This window comes from Vipera berus, assembly GCF_964194415.1.
Source record: "Vipera berus genome assembly, chromosome: 2".
NCBI lineage: Eukaryota > Metazoa > Chordata > Lepidosauria > Squamata > Viperidae > Vipera > Vipera berus.
Genome location: NC_138203.1, coordinates 81,282,077 through 81,296,434, shown reverse-complemented (window position 1 = coordinate 81,296,434; position 14,358 = coordinate 81,282,077). Strand labels below are relative to the sequence as shown.

At 35.6% G+C, this 14,358-nt stretch overlaps 1 protein-coding gene across 1 annotated transcript in view; it reads left to right on the top strand.

The window, feature by feature from the left end:
• Positions 1-870: 870 nt before the first annotated feature.
• SLC24A2 (solute carrier family 24 member 2) overlaps positions 871-14,358 on the top strand; it is a gene marked incomplete at both ends in the record, with an annotated part of 62,849 nt that continues 49,361 nt past the window's right edge. The window contains one exon of the mRNA XM_081321219.1: positions 871-1,800. Coding sequence (XP_081177345.1) covers positions 871-1,800 — 930 coding nt within the window. The remainder of the gene's footprint in view (positions 1,801-14,358) is intronic.

The following is a 14,358-nucleotide window of genomic DNA, read 5'->3' as shown; positions in this document are numbered from 1 at the left end:
AAAGAGAAGAGTTAATTTAATTCTTAGGTTGCCTGTTTACCGACCTGTGGTGGATGGTTAGAGAAAGATACAAGGAAATGTGGAAGATGTTTACATTTTCTGCTTTATTTGAAAGCGTAACAAACATCATATTCCAATTGGGCGTGTTAATTTGAAGATCGATTCACTACTTAGATACTTCTAAAGTACCTTAGGTGCCAGTTTATTTAGACTTCGGTTAGACCCATCTAACCAAAAACTAAAATAGCTTAGCGTTTTTAGGTGAATGTAAAAATGAAGCAGAACAACTTTCTATTTTGTTTCCCTGACAATATTTTAAGGTTCATTTTCATCTTCTTAATGTAATAATGAATTTATGCTGGTTTATTAATGCACATAAAATCAGCTTCAATAAATTTGACAAGCATGCCAAGAAAAGTAATAAGTAGAAAAAAGCTATTACGAAATTGTTGCTCTGGAATCATGAAAAAGATTCTGATTCTTTTATAGGAATTAAATAAATAGAACCAAAGGATGCAAGCTTCAAATTTACAATGAAAGATTAGCTTTTAAGATAATTCCAAATTTCCCAGCATGCATAATATTAGGAAATACTGGATAAATTTGTTTTTATTATAAACTTATTGCATGTTACAGCACGTTAAAATTTAAAGCATGTTTACAGGACAATGTTTTTAGATGCATCTGATGTCAGACATTTCTAAACTGATGAAAATATTTATCTTCTTAATCACAGCAAAGGCATGAGCTTCGTAAATCCTTGGTTCAGAGGAAATGTCACAGTACCATTTATCTGAAGAATAAAGGAAGTATGAAAGAAAAACCTATTGGACTCTGAATTCTTGGACCACAAACAAACTTACTTCAAAAATGGTTCAGTACAAAAATATTGCTGCTCATTTTCTTGAAGAATGGTGTCGGCAGGAGCCATTGCTGGGCTTTAAGAGACATCAACATATAAGGAAAAAACAGAGACTGATTCGGATAACAGGACTTTTTCTGGGTATTTTGGCCATGAGCGCACTCTCACTTTCAGTCAGTGCCTTTTTCCAGTTGGAACCTTATAGCACAGAGACAATCAGCAGTCCGGACAGTGAAAAGTCCAAGTCAGTGCATCAAAGAACTTTATTGGGCTATCAAGAACAGAATCAAAACGATACTCCAAATTCGCCTATTTCTTTGAAATTAACAGATGAATTTAATAACCACACAGAACATTCTCAGGGGGACTACCCAACAGATCTTTTTTCTCTTGCGGAAAGACGACAGGGTGCCGTGATCCTTCATATCATTGGGATGGTTTACATGTTTGTAGCCTTGGCTATTGTCTGTGATGAGTTCTTTGTTCCTTCACTGACAGTCATCACAGAAAAACTGGAAATTTCTGATGATGTTGCTGGGGCAACATTTATGGCCGCTGGTGGCTCTGCCCCAGAACTCTTCACTTCTTTAATAGGGATCTTCGTATCTCACAGCAATGTTGGCATTGGAACAATAGTTGGATCTGCAGTATTCAACATCCTGTTTGTGATTGGGATGTGTGCTTTATTTTCTAAACAGATTTTGCACCTTACTTGGTGGCCACTCTTTCGCGATGTATCTTTTTACATCCTAGACTTGATACTGCTAATCATCTTCTTTTTGGATAATTTCATTAGGTGGTGGGAAAGTTTAATATTGCTGAGTGCATATATATGCTATGTGACTTTCATGAAATTCAATGTGCAAGTAGAAGAATGGGTGAAAAGTAAATTTAGCAACAACAAAGTGGACAAAGTATCACCAGAACCTGATGGAAAGGTTAGTTATTACAAAGAAAAATGATTGTAGTATTAATGAAATCTTTCTGCATCCACACTTACGTACCAAAAATATACCATCGGTACATTGTCCTGATTTTTCTATGCCAGGAGCAGATTATTTTTAGTTTAAAGTTTTTGTCTAAATAACATTTCATCAGAGTTTTGTATCTACAAATGTGAATATGTGGCTAACAATCACAGTTTAATACTGCTATAAAAATGACCAAAACTGAAATTCAAAAATAAAACATGTGTAACTATGAAATAATATATAAAGGCACAAGGAACATTCAGTTCAACTTGTATCAAAAACATATTGAAACAATAGGACAGTTTCTAAAGGCAAGCAAAGAATCAGACAAGCCCATATAACATTATCTGAATGCAAGCACTATTTGCTTCACCTTAGAAAATAATGAGGGTAGGATTTACGTTGAAGAAGAAAAGGCAGTATAATTAGCTATCTTTCCAAATCAAAGCATAATGTGTTGTGGATGTATTATGCTGTTTGGTTTATGGATTATGCCAATCTGATAAGCAGACTTTACAGTTTAGTTTTGTTTTTCATCTCTTCTGTGGCACAAAATGTACTACTGAAAAATATTATATGGAGGAAAAAGTTTACCGTACTACTTATAAGATGTGGCCTAGTATTTCCCGTATATGTCAGAAATACTTGTTAGAAGATTGCTACAAATGTGAAGATTTCATGATAAGACTTCTGGGAGTTTCACATCAGGGTTACTTACATGTGTGACTCATGCTTCAGTTTCTTAACATCAGCCTTATTGAATTATTTGTTAGATAATTTAGGAAATGCAACAGATTATTGTAATAGAATGGATCTGCCCATTCCACAGTTTTGTATCTGAGCTTTTGTGTTCTATAGAAAGTGCATTCCTTTAGGCTTAAGATGACAACTTGTGTTCATTTCAAAGGGATTAGAAATGATTTCTATTGTTATGGCTTAGTTTGATAGCAGATGTGTATTTGTGACAAAAGATAGACTTCCCACTAGAGATGATGTACCAGTAATTTGACATTTCTTAGTGTTTAAGTAATTTCAAGATAGATATTTTTAATCATGTTTTTTAAGAGCAGTTAAGTATCTCAAACCCTAATTTACGGTTTAATTATTGTGATCAAAGATAGCAAAGATAGGTTACATACATGCCACTAGTAAGAGGGCTTGCTTGGATAAATATTTCCTTAATCACTTCTTACCCTGCTACCCTGGTTAAGAAACTAAATTTGGAATTTTCTACAGTGTGGGAAATTGTGATATAGGGAACTTATAATGAATACAGAATGAAGAACTGAGCATTATTCTGGATGAAGAGGGTTTGCTATACTAGAACATTTAACTTAATTCCATTAAGTAAATCAGGGTTTCAGAAAATGGTTATTGCTAGATGAATACCCTTGCACTGAAAATCTTCGGAATAAACACCTAGTTGCAAGGATGTTAAAATAATGTGGAGAAAGATTTTGATTCATAAGGATTTATATAAGATAAATATTTTATATTCATGATTTTTGTGTGGTTACTATATAGCAAGCACAAAAATAAACCTTATACAATGTCAATTTTTCAACATCAATCAAGTACAGAATATTATGGTTTTGAGCATCAGGATAATGCAAAATACAGTTTTCACTGTATGAAGTTACATTTGCACCATGAGCCTAATCTATGAAAGGACTTTAGGCCGATAACGTATTTTATTCTTTGTTAGATTTATATTCTGCTTTTCATTCTGGAGTTTATTAGTCAAACTGGCTACTGATGTGGAGATTTGGTGTATGTGTGAGAATGTCACTCCCTCCATTTTAGTCCTGCTGAATAGCCTAAGACCTTTTTTTAGGCTTGAATGTGATTGAATTCACTATAATGTACATCATAATGCCTCACTAGCTTCCTATAATGGTTTACAAAGTCATTGTTTTATCATTTATTGTGACTAGTCAAGAAATATTTTGTCCTGAAAGAGCTTTGCAATGGAAACTTTAAATTCATTTCTAAATTTATACAAGTGGTGTTGTATTGATTGTTCACAGTACAACAATAAACATGATGAAGAAACAATATCAGTTCAAACAGCATTGATAAAGAATGAATGGTAGTAAAATATTCACAAAATACCACTTAAAAATATACATTATCTGTATCTGCTGTAGCATAACGTTATAAAAGTGCAAAATTAGTACATAGATGCTTATTTATAGAAGAAAGTCTTTAGGTTTTTAATCTACCCCCAGAGCCTGAAGCTACCAATGATTTTAATCTACCCCCAGAGCCTGAAGCTACCTTTGTCTAACCTAGGTCTCCTTTCTTGATGGCACTCATAATACACCAAATAAGATGCTTAGAAAGTCTACTCAGAGCTTAATGGAGAAAGATCCATGCCGTAGAGGGCTTTATATGATAAACACTTCACATTGGGCTCAAAAAGCAAGAGAAAGCCAATGTAATTAAGCTGGAACAGGTATCATGTTCCCCAAGGGAAACATCAAACAGAAGTTGATAACTCCTACAGCTAAAAAAAAAGTATCCCTCATCCCTAGGTCCAGCCAATTATTCGTGACAATATGAAATCAAGTAGTACCCTAAAGTTACAAACTTCTTTCAGTGGAAATACAATCCTTGCCAGTGCAGGGAAAATGCTCCTTGTACTAGAGTTATCGCCAACAACCAAATCCACTGATTTATCTAGATCCAGGTTTATGGTTCATCGATACCACAGTCTGGTCCAAGGAGGAGCTGATTACAGAGACGAATGCACCTTGTGAAAATAGAAGAAAATAGAAAGTTGTCTAAATCCAGTTTTATACCTCCTGACAATCACACCCAGACGTTTCGTATAAATATTGAAGAACATAGGGGAGAGGACGGAACCCTGCAGTTCCCTAGCAATTCTAATCCCGATACTGGATCTAGAACAGTGACCCCCCCAACCTTTTGCTCACCAGGGACCAGTTCCATGGAGAGAGGTTTTTCTGCGGACTGGAGGGGGTGTGGTTTTGTGTGTTGCCTGCATCCCACGGATGGGACTCTACTTGTTTGCACGGCCCGGTTTTTGGAAGGCCGTGACCGGAGGTTGGGACCCTGATCTAGAAGCTGCCATCAAAGTAGGAGCATCACCATGATAGTCTCTGATCTTCAACTTCCAAGTGTTCCAGAAGGGCTTAGTGATCAGTAGTATGAAAAGCTGCTGAGAGATCCAGGAGTTATTGGCAGAGAGACATTTTTCCCCTGTTACAATCTTCCAGAACGATCAAAGTTGTCTTCTTTTCTTCCCCTTGCCTGAAACCAGAATAAGACAGCTTCAGATAAGTGTTTGGAATTGGCCAGCCACCATGCTTACAGTTGTTAAAAATGGAGGAACTAAGGTTGTTTGTTTCAATTGAGAGCGCTCCAGTGTATAGGTTTACTCAGAAATAAGTTCTATGAGATTTAGTGGAATTAATTTCCAGATATAAATGTTTAGCGCCTTAGGGTCTGGAAAATATTTTGGAAATATGGCCTCAATTTATAATACAGGTGCAAATTTGTAAAGCTTGTAACATGATATTTCTGTTTTCTTAAGCCAACATTACATTAGTACATGGACACCGGCTTCCAAAGCAATTATTGAAGTGGTAGTCTTTGCTGGGCAGATAATGTGCCTTGCAATAACATCTTTGACAGACTGCAGATTTTATCCTGTATTGCAAGGACGTTATAGTAGTCAAGGACAACTGTAAAGCAATATTGTGATCAGGAATCTAGAGGAATCGATTTTGATTACTAAGAGTTTCTGTACCTTTCTACAGAGTATTTAATTTCTAAAAAGCAGTGGCAGCAGCCCATCATAAAAATGAAATCATATTTATCTGGCAGTACTTCTAGGTATTTAGAGTATGCAGAACTGACTAGTTAGTTCTTTATTTTGGGTCTACAGGTACCCGAAATGCCCTTTAGTGTTATAAATCTGGAAAGGTCTTAGCCAAAAAAAAATTGGTGACCCTGGTATTTATCTTTTAAGACTACAGTAACCTGAGAGAAGGTCAAGAGACTTCTAAGATAACCTAATTAAGGAACCAAAAGGCTAAAGGGTAATCCTAGCAACCAATCTGCACTCTTAACAAAATGTACACAGTCCCAATTAAAAAAGAAAGAAGCTGAAGATATTCTGTACAATACTGTTGGCACAGTAGACAGTCTAAGGAAAGGTCTAAAAACAAAAGCCGAGGTCGAATTTATGAGTAGGCTGGATAGGTTTACGTTTAATTTTACCATTTGGGTGAAATCTAGGCCTGCATGAAATCATAACACTTCAAACCTATGTATTACCTAGAATTAAACCATTTAGAGTTTATTTTTAAAAATCCTAATAAATTTGCATGCGATAGAAGCTTAAATTGATCATGTATTTTTTTCAACACGTTGTGCTCTAAAATGTTTTGCATTAATCAGTTTCTAAATCAGAAAAAGCTAGTTTCTTACGGTAAATGTAAGAAAGTAAGAAAAAATGTAATTCTTGTCTATCACAGCTGTGGGAAAATTGCCTTCATTTTGTTTACAAAGCTTTGGTAAATAGGGGATATTAGTATATTGTATAAACTGACCAGACATGTAGTAAGCTGGAGAGTTACAGGTTAAATTCCAAGTGGCGGGAAAGGAAGCAACTTTAATACACATTGTAAGGAAAGTCTGCAAGTGGTAGAATCAGGGATGTTTGTAGTATGGTTTTTGTCAAAAGATGCTTAGCTTACTAACCTGTCTTCAGTACAAGACTTGATAAAGACGCATAATGGGAGGGTAGATAGTTACAAAAGGATAATGGTTATTGCAGGTGGCACAGGTTATTTGCAAAACTGCTTCTCATTCAGTATAAGCAAACAATAAAAATACATGGAGAAAATTGGAAAAATTATGTTCCATTTGGGTCTTAAATAAAAATATCACAAGGGAAACAGATGGAAAAAAGTCTATCCATATCACTTTTTCTTTGTTCTTCATAAAGATACTTCTTTGCCAACAATCATCAAGAAATAACACAATGTTAGGATCTCCTCTGGATTTAATGTTAGCATTTTTTATACTGCTCTTTCTCTTTAAATTAAATTTAAATTCTCTTTACGTTTTTCTTACATTATAGAACATTTAACGTAAGTCATTCCCAATAATGGTTTAAATATTTCTCTTCATAGAAGTTTTCAAAATTGACCATTCCCACAAAAACAGAGAAAACTGTGATAGCTTCAACAGGCTTTGTGGGTTTGGTTGTTCACAAAAACAAACATATTTGACAAAATTTGCTCAAGCTATCCACAAAAAGTGATTCTGAAAGATTTTCTCATTATTTCACTTTTTTTGTTTAGCATTTCCTGTGTACTTTTGAATAGATTGGTTTAAAAATCACTTAGCTTGCTGCATTATTTTCAGAAACATGCGCTATATATATATATGGATCTTTGGTCATTCGGGTTTTTTCCCGCGTAGAATTGAAGGTGTAGGAGCAACGTTTCGACGGAATCCCATCCGTCATCCTCAGGCTGGTGGCTTCAGCTTCCTTCTTCTGGGAGAAGCAATTCACATGCTTCTCCCAGAAGAAGGAAGCTGAAGCCACCAGCCTGAGGATGACGGATGGGATTCCGTCGAAACGTTGCTCCTACACCTTCAATTCTACGCGGGAAAAAACCCGAATGACCAAAGATCCACATACAAACACCCGCGGAAACCTCAGAAAACATATACATATACATATAAATATAAATATACATATACATATACATACATACATACATACATACATATATACATACATACATACATACATACATACATACATACATATATATATATATATATATATATATATATATATATATAGGGTATATATATATATATATATATATAAAACACTTTGGGAAAGTTTTTAAAGTAAAAGAAATGTAAAACAGAAACAGTTTATTGTATTAGGATATGTGATCCTCTTTCGGCTAGCAACTCTTAATTTTTCAACAGAAACATCAAATTTTCTAGATATAATTAAACATTTAAATTTTAATATTGACTGTTTTTATAATAAGAGTTGACATCAACTTTTATGTGAGCAGACTTTTACTTGCATAACAAGACTTGCCCTTGCTGTCCTCCTCCCCTTCACATAATCCTCTCAAGTAGATTTGGTGTGGGGGAATCCATTCTGCTGGCAGATGCATTTCCATCAGCAGGTAGAGATTATTGAATAAAATTAGTAGTGTTTCATTTTGGTATCTGATGAAATGAAGTATTCTTATTCGTTGTTCACTGGGGGGAAAATATCCAAAATGTATGTTGGTGAGTAGCTTTATTAGGATCAACCAAATTACATAAAAGCTTATGCAAGCTGTCAAGTGTTCTAGAATTCTTCAATAGGCAAAATATTACCTTTCCCCTCCCATAGGAATATAATAATGTACACATTACCCTAAGAGAAAATAGGGACTTATTCTCAATTATTCACATAAAGGAGTGAACTGTAGATTAAACAAATCAGTTTACACCACTATGCATGCCTACTCCTAATGTATTATGTTCAGTGCAACTGACCTTTCAGGTAAATAATCATAACTCATCATTCTGGTGCTTTTATAAACTTTGACATATTAGATAAATCATAAGTGAGACTTGTCGATATCTATTGCAAGCTACTTTAAAACCCCAAGGAGAATTCCTGAAAATTATTGCCACTTTTGATTCTAGAATGGGGACAAGGTTTTGGGCCTTTTATAGAGATCTTCAAATGATGACAAATTTAGAAATTTCTCATTTTCCACAAATTATTTGTCAATATTTAAATACAATATTCTGAGTTCAGTTGATAAATTATACATAGCTGTGACCTTAAGCTGTCTAAAGCAGGGGTGTCAAACTGCCAGCCCACGGGCCGGACACGTCATCCGGAAGCTATGCCCACCCCATTGCCAGCAATGGCAAAACTGTCCTGATACGTTGCACAACGTCACGTGATGCCACGAATTTGACATGTCTGGTCTAAAGGGACATTAATAGCTCTATAGATGGTCACCCCTTTAGAAAAGAATACTGGAAGAGAGAAAAAAATCTCAAATAGATTTTTTTTACTAAACAAATATTTTTATAAATATTGAGAATTTTCTCTGGCAATATGCAGTTAAGAAAGAAAGCCAGATATATCCAAACAGCTTTTACGTAGTTCAAAATGTACTGTAAATATATTTCTGGAAAAAGTTGAAACTACAGTAAGGGATGTAATAAAACTGATCACAAATTATACTCAGAAAATAATATTGCAATAATGTTTATTGCATTGAAATGAATAAAAATAAATGGTATTATGAATAAATATACATTTAAATAAATAAATTTTCACTTTTTTAAAGCTTATGGCTTATATTTTGGTATCTAAATTATGAATTTTTCTAAAATTTGTACATTTGATTTAGCTTTTCAGGTTTCTTTAATCAAGAGCTTGTAGAGCAGGGGTGTCAAACTCAATTTCATTGAGGGCCGCATCAGCATTGCGGTTGCCCTCAAGGGGCCGGGTGGGTGTGGCCAGGGTGGGTGTGCCCTACTGGGTGGGCGTGGCTAGAGTGTGTATGGCCTACTGGGTGGGCATGGCCAGCTCTACATCGTTCGCATCAAGGGTGCCTATGGGGGCCTGGGCAGGAGTGGGACAGATCTGAGGGTCTCCGGAAGAAGGAGGGTCTCTGGGCCAGGACCAAGGCAGTGGGGGCCGTTCCCTCACTGTTTCCAGGATGGCTTTGCGGGCCACATGAAACCACTTCGCAGGCCGGATCCGGCCCCCGGGCCTTGTGTTTGACATGTCTGTTGTAGAGGTTGTACTGAAAACCTAAGACTTCAGTGATTTTTGTAAAAACACTGATTTTAGTAAAGTTTGATATAGTTCAACAAAGCATTTCGTACACTAACTAAAAATGCCCTTGGGATCATTTAGAATATAATAGTTATTGTTAGAAGATCCTGAATACATAATCTGGTGTATAAGCTTAAAACTAGGGATTTCCCTAAAAATAATATTGATAAGGAAGAATTAGAGACAATTTGTTCCTGCTATATTATGGTTTGTCTGAGTCAAAGAATGACCTAGCAGATCAATTTCATAGTTCTTGAGCTTACATCAAAAAAATTAAGAGCATGGAAATAGAAATGTATGGACTATTAAATGTATCTTATTTCTTCATATTATAAAGCCAATTATTTTCTCTCATTAAGCAAAATCACTCACAGCCTTATTTTTAAAATCTTAGCTATTTAAATTTATTTATACGTAGTTGTGTTAAATTTAATTTTAAATTTTATGCAACTGTTAGGAAATAACTTGAGGAAATAAGCTATTGATACTGTGCCAACCTATAAAAGGTGATAAACTTTGTGGAAACTTCGAGCTTTGCTCTTTTTATATGCACTTTAGCTTCCATGTTGATGCATACAATTCCAGAATATAATTGTGTATAGGCTATTTATATTAAGATAAAATTGCAATAATTTTTTTTTGCATTTCAAATTGTGGAAGAAAAAGGAACATGAAAAGAAAGCAAGCTTGCCTGACTTTTAAATTTTTGCTGGAAAGCCATTTCTATCTAGCGTAAGAAATTGCCAGTTTTTGAGTATTTAATGTACACGTGAAATAAATATTTTACCTTCATTTAATCCAATTGTACAGTCAGAAAAGCATACTCTATAGAGCTCACTAAAAAAATGGCTTAAAAGCTACGGTTTTAAAGATTAATGAAGGCAAGTGAATCAATAATATATAGATTCTCAGCATCTTAATACTGCTTTGTTTTTGTATTTGGATTAAATGGCATTTCCCGGTAAGGCATTAGTTGCAGAAGAGCAGAAGCATAGAGCAAGAAAATGCACTTTGTGCATTTTCTTCAGACCTCATTGCAAAAGTAGCTGCTTCATGTTGGATAGAAGAGGCTTTTTTTCCCCCCGCAGACATTCTTTCATTCACTCTATATTACTGCAAGATAAAATAAGGAACAGTTTCAACAATTTTTTTTTTAAAAAAGATCTTAACATATGTTTACAAAGACAGACTTTGTACAGTGACAAGTGAATTTCACCACTGGCGATAACACTTGTCAAATTTTAAGACACCGATTAAGTAACATTAAATGATATTATTTAATATTAAATAATTAAATAATATTGCAGGAAATAACAGCATCCGTAGATATCATGGATTATCTGTAACTATTTTTAAAATATATTAGAAAAAAATTGAATTATTTTTTTTTTATTTTGAGGAATATAATGTTAATTGATTTATTTTGTCAGCCTTAATATTCTGTATACCCGTTATGGAAAAGTGAATTTTAGTATTGAAAGAGTTACCTGTGAAATGAGGAGAGTGGATGCAGTATGTCCATTGGGAACAGGTGCTACTGAAGGAGAAAGAACAAATGGCAGACATCTCTATGGTGGAGAAAGATTTGTTTGGTTAAACTAACCGTTTATTGTAATATCTAAATTTGACTTTTTTATTTTCTTCATTGTTATTTCATCTTTTCCCAGCTGACCCATCAATATTTATGGATTTTTTTTCCTCCACCTCTTCCTCCATCAATTTTGTGTGAGTTTCTGTGATTGTGGTTAGTATATGTTAGAATGATTGGTATATAGTCACTGAATGCTATAAGTGCAATAGTCAGAATAACAGAGTTGGATGGGATCTTGGAGGTCTTCTAGTCCAACCCACTGCTCAAGCAGGAAATCCTATACCATTTAAGACAAATGTTTGTTCAATCTCTTCTTTAAAATCTCCACCAACAACTTCCGAAGGCAGCTCATCCTAAAAAATGAAAAATTCAGTATACTACAGAAGCTTTTTGTGTAGAACTTACGAACATCTGTGGGAGCAACTTACAAACATCTATGAGAGAAAGTATAAACTTCACATAACTCTGGTTATCACAGGGTTTTTAGGAAAAAAAACCCTCTGCATCTGTCCTTTAGTGGATGTAGATAATTCAGTCATTTAGTTAATATTTACTTATTTTTTCTAGGCCTTGCCTTGTTGGATTGTGGCCTCTGGCAGATACATACTATATATGAGAGTATCGGTTATAACATTTATTGTGGAGAAGAATATCTAGAGTTGGTTTCGGCTGGACTTGTCAACTGTGGGTTAACAAAGCAGAGAAAAGGGGCATTGAACAGCTTTTTTGTCTTAAATTTAGGGATTGGATTGGGAGGGGTCTGCTTTTTTGTGGGGACTGTCCTAAATTCATAGTTGACTTCCTTTCAGGTGACTATTGCATATGGATTAATATCAGATGTTAAAAGCAATACAGCCAAACCAAAGAAATGTGTTGGATATAATCAATATTACCGTATTTTTCGGACCATAAGACGCACCTGACCATAAGACGCAACCAGTTTTTAGAGCAGGCAAACAAGAAAAAAAAAATTCTGAACCAAATAGTACCAGTATACTAAAACAGGGCTTTTCAACCTTTTCATCCATTGTACCACTTTTAGGACAAGGCAATGTCCGAGTACCACCAGTCGCCCAGCAAGGTGTCAAAAACTTGACCCCCCACCAAAAAAGGAAAAAAAATGATAAAGTACAGGTAGTCCTTGACTTACAATGATTCACTTAGTGACTGTTCAAAGTTACGACGGCACTGAAAAAAGTGACTTATGACCATTTTTCACACTTATGACTGTTGCAGCATCCCCAGGGTCATGTGATTTACATTCGGATGCTTGGCAATCGATTCATATTTATGATGGTCACATTGTTCCAGGGTCATGTGATCGCCTTTTGCAACCTTCTGAGAAGCAAAGTTAGTGGGGAAACCAGATTCACTTAACAATCATGTTACTAATTTAATTTCTCTCTCTCCTTCTCTTTCTCTCCCTCTCTCCCCCTCCCTCTTTCTTTCTCTCTCCTCTCTCTCTCTCCCTTTCTCTCCCTCTCCCTCTTTTTCTCCCTCTTTTTCTCTTTCCCTCTATCTCTCCCTTTCTCTCTCCCTCTATTTCCCTCCCTTTCTTCTTCTCTCTCCCTCTTTCTCCCCCTCTCTATTTTTCTCTCCCTCTATTTCTCCCTTTCTCTCCCTCTATTTCCCTCCCTCTTTCTTTCTCCTTCTCTCTCTCCCTCTTTCTCTCTCCCTTTCTTTCTCTCCCTCTCTCTTCCCCTCTCCTTTCTCTCCCTCTATTTCTCTCCCTTTCTTTCTCCTCTCTCTCTCCCTCTTTCTCTCCCTCCCTATTTCTTTCTCCTCTCTCTCTCCCTCTCTCTCTCTTTCTCTCTCCCTCCCTCTCCCATTGACCCTTCCTTCCTTCCTTCCCTCCCTCTTTGTCCTTCCCTCTCTGCATTAGAGCAGTACCCGCGGAGGCGGCCCTGCGGCCCGGCTTTCTCTTGCAGAAAGCACACTGAAACGGAGCGAGGGAGATTGCCAGAAATGCGAATTGGCCGATCTCGCGCTCCTGCAAACTCCCTCGCTCGGTTTCAGCTTCCCTTGCTACAAGAGAAAGCAGGCTGAAACGAGGGAGTTTGCAGCAGCGCGAGATCAGCCGATTCGCATTCCTGGCAATCTCCCTCACTCCGTTTCAGCCTGCTTTCTCTTGTAGCAAGGGAAGCTGAAACCGAGCGAGGCAGATTGCAGGAGTGTGAGATCGGCGTTTCTTAGGATCACCTTCGGACCATCAGACGCACCCTCGTTTCCCCCCCCCACACTTTTTGGGGGAAAAAGTGCGTCTTATGGTCTGAAAAATACGGTACTTGATGGAATGAAATGGCAGAAAACCAATACAACATTTTGGTATCAGTTTGTCTCACACAACCATGTGTTTTTTGTTTTGTGTTCTTTTGTTTTTTGTGGGTTTCATAGTTCTCTACAAGAGGATATCAGTTACCAATTTTTTGAGGATGTAGGAAACCCAGAATTGGTGCAACAAAATGGTACAGAAACGGATAGCCAATCTTGGCAAACATTTTGAACAAACACCTGTGTTGGAATTTCTACATAGATCATGGTTCCTACTTCATTTTTTAAAATTTCTCTGGAAAAAAATTAAACTATCAGAGGCTTAAATAGCACTTCAGCTTATGGTCTTTTCATAAATGTCTCACTTTTTCTTTTGTCTATAATCCCTGTAAGGTATTAAATTCATTTTATATGAAATGTTAATAAAGGTTGAACCTTTTTTTTATTTTTTTGCTTAATATATGCCAAAACTTTCGTAGTTTTATCTTTCTTGTTTAATACATTTGGCTTTTCTACTCTTAAATTTTATTTTGGAATCAGACTTATTAATTATAGGTAGGACTTGTATTTTACCAGATTTATCATCTGACTAAAGAATGAAGAGCTTCTTATTAGGTTGATTACTAAAGAAATCTTAAAGGGAGTGAATAATATTGTTTATAGAAAAAATATGAATTATTTAATTTTTTTTCTGTTTCTTATTTTTATAATAATTAAAGTTCAATTTTAACTAAGTAATTTTATTCAATAATGGTATATTGATGTTTTAAGCATCTGATACCTTAAATTGTCTCTATAGCTCATCATTAAG